General features: G+C 39.5%; 1 protein-coding gene across 1 annotated transcript in view; it reads left to right on the top strand.

Moving 5' to 3' along the window:
* Positions 1–1,478: 1,478 nt before the first annotated feature.
* The window catches only part of LOC311223530 (serine incorporator 1-like), a gene marked incomplete at its 5' end in the record, with an annotated part of 51,168 nt that continues 47,909 nt past the window's right edge, over positions 1,479–4,737 (top strand). The window contains one exon of the mRNA XM_084308311.1: positions 1,479–1,517. Coding sequence (XP_084164437.1) covers positions 1,479–1,517 — 39 coding nt within the window. The remainder of the gene's footprint in view (positions 1,518–4,737) is intronic.

Below are 4,737 nucleotides of genomic sequence, written 5' to 3'. Positions count from 1 at the left end.
TTTTGGGGAGCCAGCCCCCCAAACTCCTGAAATGCATAGAAATCTATGCATTTTGGAACAGTTACTATATATATAGTCAAGAAATAAATAAAACAATCTGACATTTATATTAAAAAGAGCTAGCCACCCAAACCCCTAAAATACATAGAAATCTATGCATTTTGGAACAGTTACTATATATATAGTCAAGAAAGCATTTAGTCATACTTAAAGTTTAAAGTGCTTTACTTGCATTGAACATTGAGGAGACATCATTAGAAAGCACAATGTATGTTTCCATAGTTACGCAGATGACACACAATTGTACATCTCCGCTGAACCAAATGATCACACAGCTATAAACTCCATTTCCGATTGTCTCTTAGCAATAAACAAATGGATGACGAACAACTTCCTAAAATTAAATGAGGGCAAAACTGAAATCCTACTAGTCGGTCCTATAACAAAAAGAGAAATGTTACAGAGCAATATGGGGCAACTTACTCCTTGGATCAAACCTGAAGTTACAAGTAAGTAACCTACACTGGCTTCTGGTAACATTTAGAATTGATTTCAAGGTCCTCCTCCTTATATACAAAGTATAAACATTGCGATCATCTACTACTGGTCTATTGAAGGTTCCAAGCCACAGTCTAAAGAAAATCGGGGATGCAGCCTTTGCTAACTATGCACCAAAGTTATGGAACACACTACCTATGGACATTAGGGAAGCTAGATCTCTTAATATTTTCAGAAATAAGCTAAAAATGTACCTCTTCACCATAGCCTTCTAATACACCCCGCTGTTGATTGTACTGTAGCACTATTTTACTCTGGCCATTCTATTGCATAATTTTACTATCTATTCTACTATTCTATTATTGCACTGTATTATTGGTGTGCAAACCAGTCAACTTACAAAAAAGAGCCTGTTGGAGGATTTCAACAAGATAAATGCAGTGCAAAATATTTCACTATAATATTTCAAAGCGAAATCATTTGATCATGTTAAAAAAAGGAAAATAAAAAAACATTTGTTTAAAAAAAAAGAAAAAATAAAAATTATCAGTGGGGCACAGATGATCATCAGTAGCGCACGTGCCCTACTGTCTGATAGTGGTCTAAATACGCCGATGAAGCTACCTATTCTGCAATCTGTTAATAAAGTTTTCAATCAATCAATCAATCAATCACTCAATCAATCAATCAATCAATCAATCAATGAGTTACTATTTTATTTCATACTTATCTTGTCTAGCAGTCTCTGGAGCGTAACAGTAAGAAGCATTTTGTATAAAAGTATTCTGTACTTCTGTATGACAACTATTAAAGAAACTTGAGTTTATAATGAAGACTTTTATTATGAAAACACAAACCGGAAGTCCACAACATGGTGTTTGTTGTTTATGTCAGTCATCTGTTGCCTCAGTCGGTGCTAGCAGCTAGCTGCACGACGTTACATCCACACTGTTGTTGATTTAAACCTTTCTATTATCAACATGGGGGCCTGTATGGCTCTGGCTTCCTGTGCAAGCTGTGTAAGTATCGAATCTCACCCGAGACAGCCAAGGTTATATAGTAGATGACGTGTGTGAACTTGATAGCTATCTCTTAATAATGGAGCTGAAAAAGGCTAACGTTAGCTAACGGTAGCCTTTGAGTTTCATCAAGATATATAACTATCAAGTTCACAAACATAATCTACTATAACATTAAGTTAGCTAGAATAACTTATCCAGGGATGCGATTATTTAAGCCATAGGCTCAGGTAGCTGAGAAATACCTAGAAACATGAGGAGGAAACAAATCATAATTTGCATATTTGGCTATATAGATCTCTAGCTGTCGACGAACAGGTATAAGTATGTGGTCATATCAGATATCAGCAGCCAACTGACGCAGAATAACAATATGAATTGAAAATGGGGGCCATGATGTAAACAAGACGAAAGTCTTTCTCTCGGCTACATTCCCTTAACAATTGTGTGTATGAATGAATGAAAACTTTATTAACAGATTGCAGAATGGGTACAGTACAGTACGGCTCAATACATACAATTGTTAAGGGGATGCAGACCAGAGAAAGACTTTCGTCTTGTTTACATCAGGGTCCCCCATTTTCAATTCATCGTAACACACATGACATACAGATAGACAGTACTGCTACATCTATACATTTATGACATACCAGATTTGCAATTACAGTACTGTTTGTGATACAAAAAGAGTCCAGAAAGAAAAGAGTATATACATTAGGCGTAGAAACTGTACATTGGATTGGGTAGGTGGGGGTGGGGGGGGACTGTACATTGGAGGTGGTTGGGTGGGTGGGGGGGGGGGGGGCGGGGGTTGGGTAGGAGTGGGGGGGGGGGGGGGGGGGTTGGGTAGGAGGGGTGGGTGGGGGACAGTGTACAACTGTACAAACAACACTGTACATTGGATTATTGACGAGACCATACTTGGTAATTTACTGTACATTGGAGGGGGTTGTGTTCGGACATTTACAGGGGCCAGTTTCGAGTTGCAGTCTCCCTTAGGTGTTTTTTGAGAGTGTTTTTGAAAGTGGGTAGTGATTCACATTCCTTTACAGCTTTGGGTAGGGCGTTCCACATTGATGTGGCATAATTGCGAAACGTGTTTAGTCCCTTGTTTGAGCCGAATCTGGGTTTAACATGATTTGTGGAGCTCCCTCTGGTGTTGTGATCGTGGTATTCACTGACCTTTGGGAAGTATTTTGACATGTACATGGGTACCTTGGTCGTGTAGTGTATCTTGTAGACCAGGCCCATTGCAAGTTGCTGTACTCTGTCGTCTACTGTCTCTAAGCCATCCTAGGTTGTCAAAGTGGGCAGGGGTGAGGTGGGTTCTAGGAGTAAGGTCAAGCAGTAGTCTTGAGATGTTTGTAATTTTGTTTTTAGCGCCTTTGAGGTATTGAGCCGTACTGTATTGTACCCATTCTGCAATCTGTTAATAAAGTTTTCATTCATTCAACATAGGCCTGCCACGATAACACATTTTGCTGGGCGATTAATTGCCCCCGAAAATATCGCGATAAGCGATATTATTGCGACCGGTTAGAGAATTTTTTTTGGAGAAATTTATTTCCCAAAACTTTTATTTTGAAGCCCACCGCTCCGTCTTTTCCGGTGTTTAAGACTTTTATTTTGAAGCCCACCGACCGGACCGGAAGTATTGTTGTGATTATCAGGTACTTTTTGGGTACCAGAAAAGTCACGTGAAACACTGCAGACCACTGAATAGAGACGCGTCTCTAGGATTTCATAATCATTATGTTTGCAGCAGGCACAAGTGCAATAAACAAAGGATACAGTCACTGTGTATTCTGCCTCATTTATTGATTAAACAAAACCGACATCAACACAATTTGCCACCGAGCGGAGAGTTTAGTCTCGCAAAAAGATCGCTGACTTGTTAAGGCTTGTTGTTAGGTTAGGTGCTAATGTTGTGCTAGCGTTTTAGCATGGCTATCGTACATAGCGTGATCAATATAACTCGCTATTGATTGTTTGTATGAGTAACGTTAATGCTAGTAGAATAGACACAACGTGAGGTAATCACCATCCATTTTAAACCGGTTATTACCTAATGCTAACGTTAGCAAATAGACGCGACTGGTAACGTTACAGCTTGTTAGCCTAATGCTCGTTAACGTTAGCATAGACAGCCTAGCTAACGTTAACGCTTGTAGAATAGACACAATGAGAGGTAACGTTAGCGTTAGCAGAATAGACACGAGGGTCTCGTTAATGTTGTTATTGATTGATTGATTGAAAACTGTGTTTACTCTGTTTGTATGAGTAACGTTAATGCTAGTAGAATAGACACAATGAGGGGTAACGTTAGCCCCACGGAGCTCCTGTGCTGTGCTCTGTAGTAAAGCCAGCGGCCCGCCTCCCAACACGGACAGTGACTGACAAGGGGCACTGGGTCCGCCTCATTAAAACAAACGCGCAAATAGCAATTAATCGCGCCCGTCAAAATCATTGCATTCATTTTAATTATCGCGGCAATTAATCTATTTATTGCTTATCGCGGCAGGCCTAATTCAACACAACTAGGGCTGACCTAAGAATTATATATTTTTTTATTCGAAGCTTATTATTTATTTATTATAGTTTTTTTTTTATTATTATTGTTTTTTTTTATGTTGTGGGACTTGTACAGCACTTCGTTCAACGTTGTCAGTGCTGTAAAGTTTAAACCTTTTTAAATCTTAGACAAACGAAACACTTTGCTTTCATGAAATATTGTAAGCCGTCATTTGAGGCTTTATAAAAGCAGCACAATGAACACAAATCTGTCAGTGCTGAGTCCGACCTCGTCTTAAATAACAAACAGCATTGCTTGTTGTAGTTAACAAAGTTTGCTTACATCATGGCTGTGTCGTTTTTTTTTGGTTGTTTTTGCGTTGTTGTAAATGAGTCTTGACTGGGTGGAGGTGCAATTTTATGACCTATTATTATGATCTGACCGGAATGATCATTGCATTTAATAGCCCTTTTTTTCTAGACACTCAGCGCTTAGGTACAGTATGGTGGGAATTGCCTCCTTCACCGCCGCCAACTCCCCATTAGACTTGAGTTCTTCTAACTGTATAGGCCAGTGGTTAATATAACACTGCTAGTCAGTAAAACTGAAACTGTAACCTGTCTCTCTCTGTGTCTGTCTCTGTCTCTCTCCATCTCTGTCTCTCTGTCTCTGTCCGTCTGCCCTCTCTCTGTGTCTCTCTCTCTCTCT

The sequence above is a fragment of the Notolepis coatsorum genome (genome assembly GCF_963971535.1).
Source record: "Notolepis coatsorum genome assembly, chromosome: 2".
Taxonomy (NCBI): Eukaryota; Metazoa; Chordata; class Actinopteri; order Aulopiformes; family Paralepididae; genus Notolepis; species Notolepis coatsorum.
Note: the sequence above shows the minus strand (reverse complement) of the source record. Positions and strands in the feature narration are given on the sequence as shown.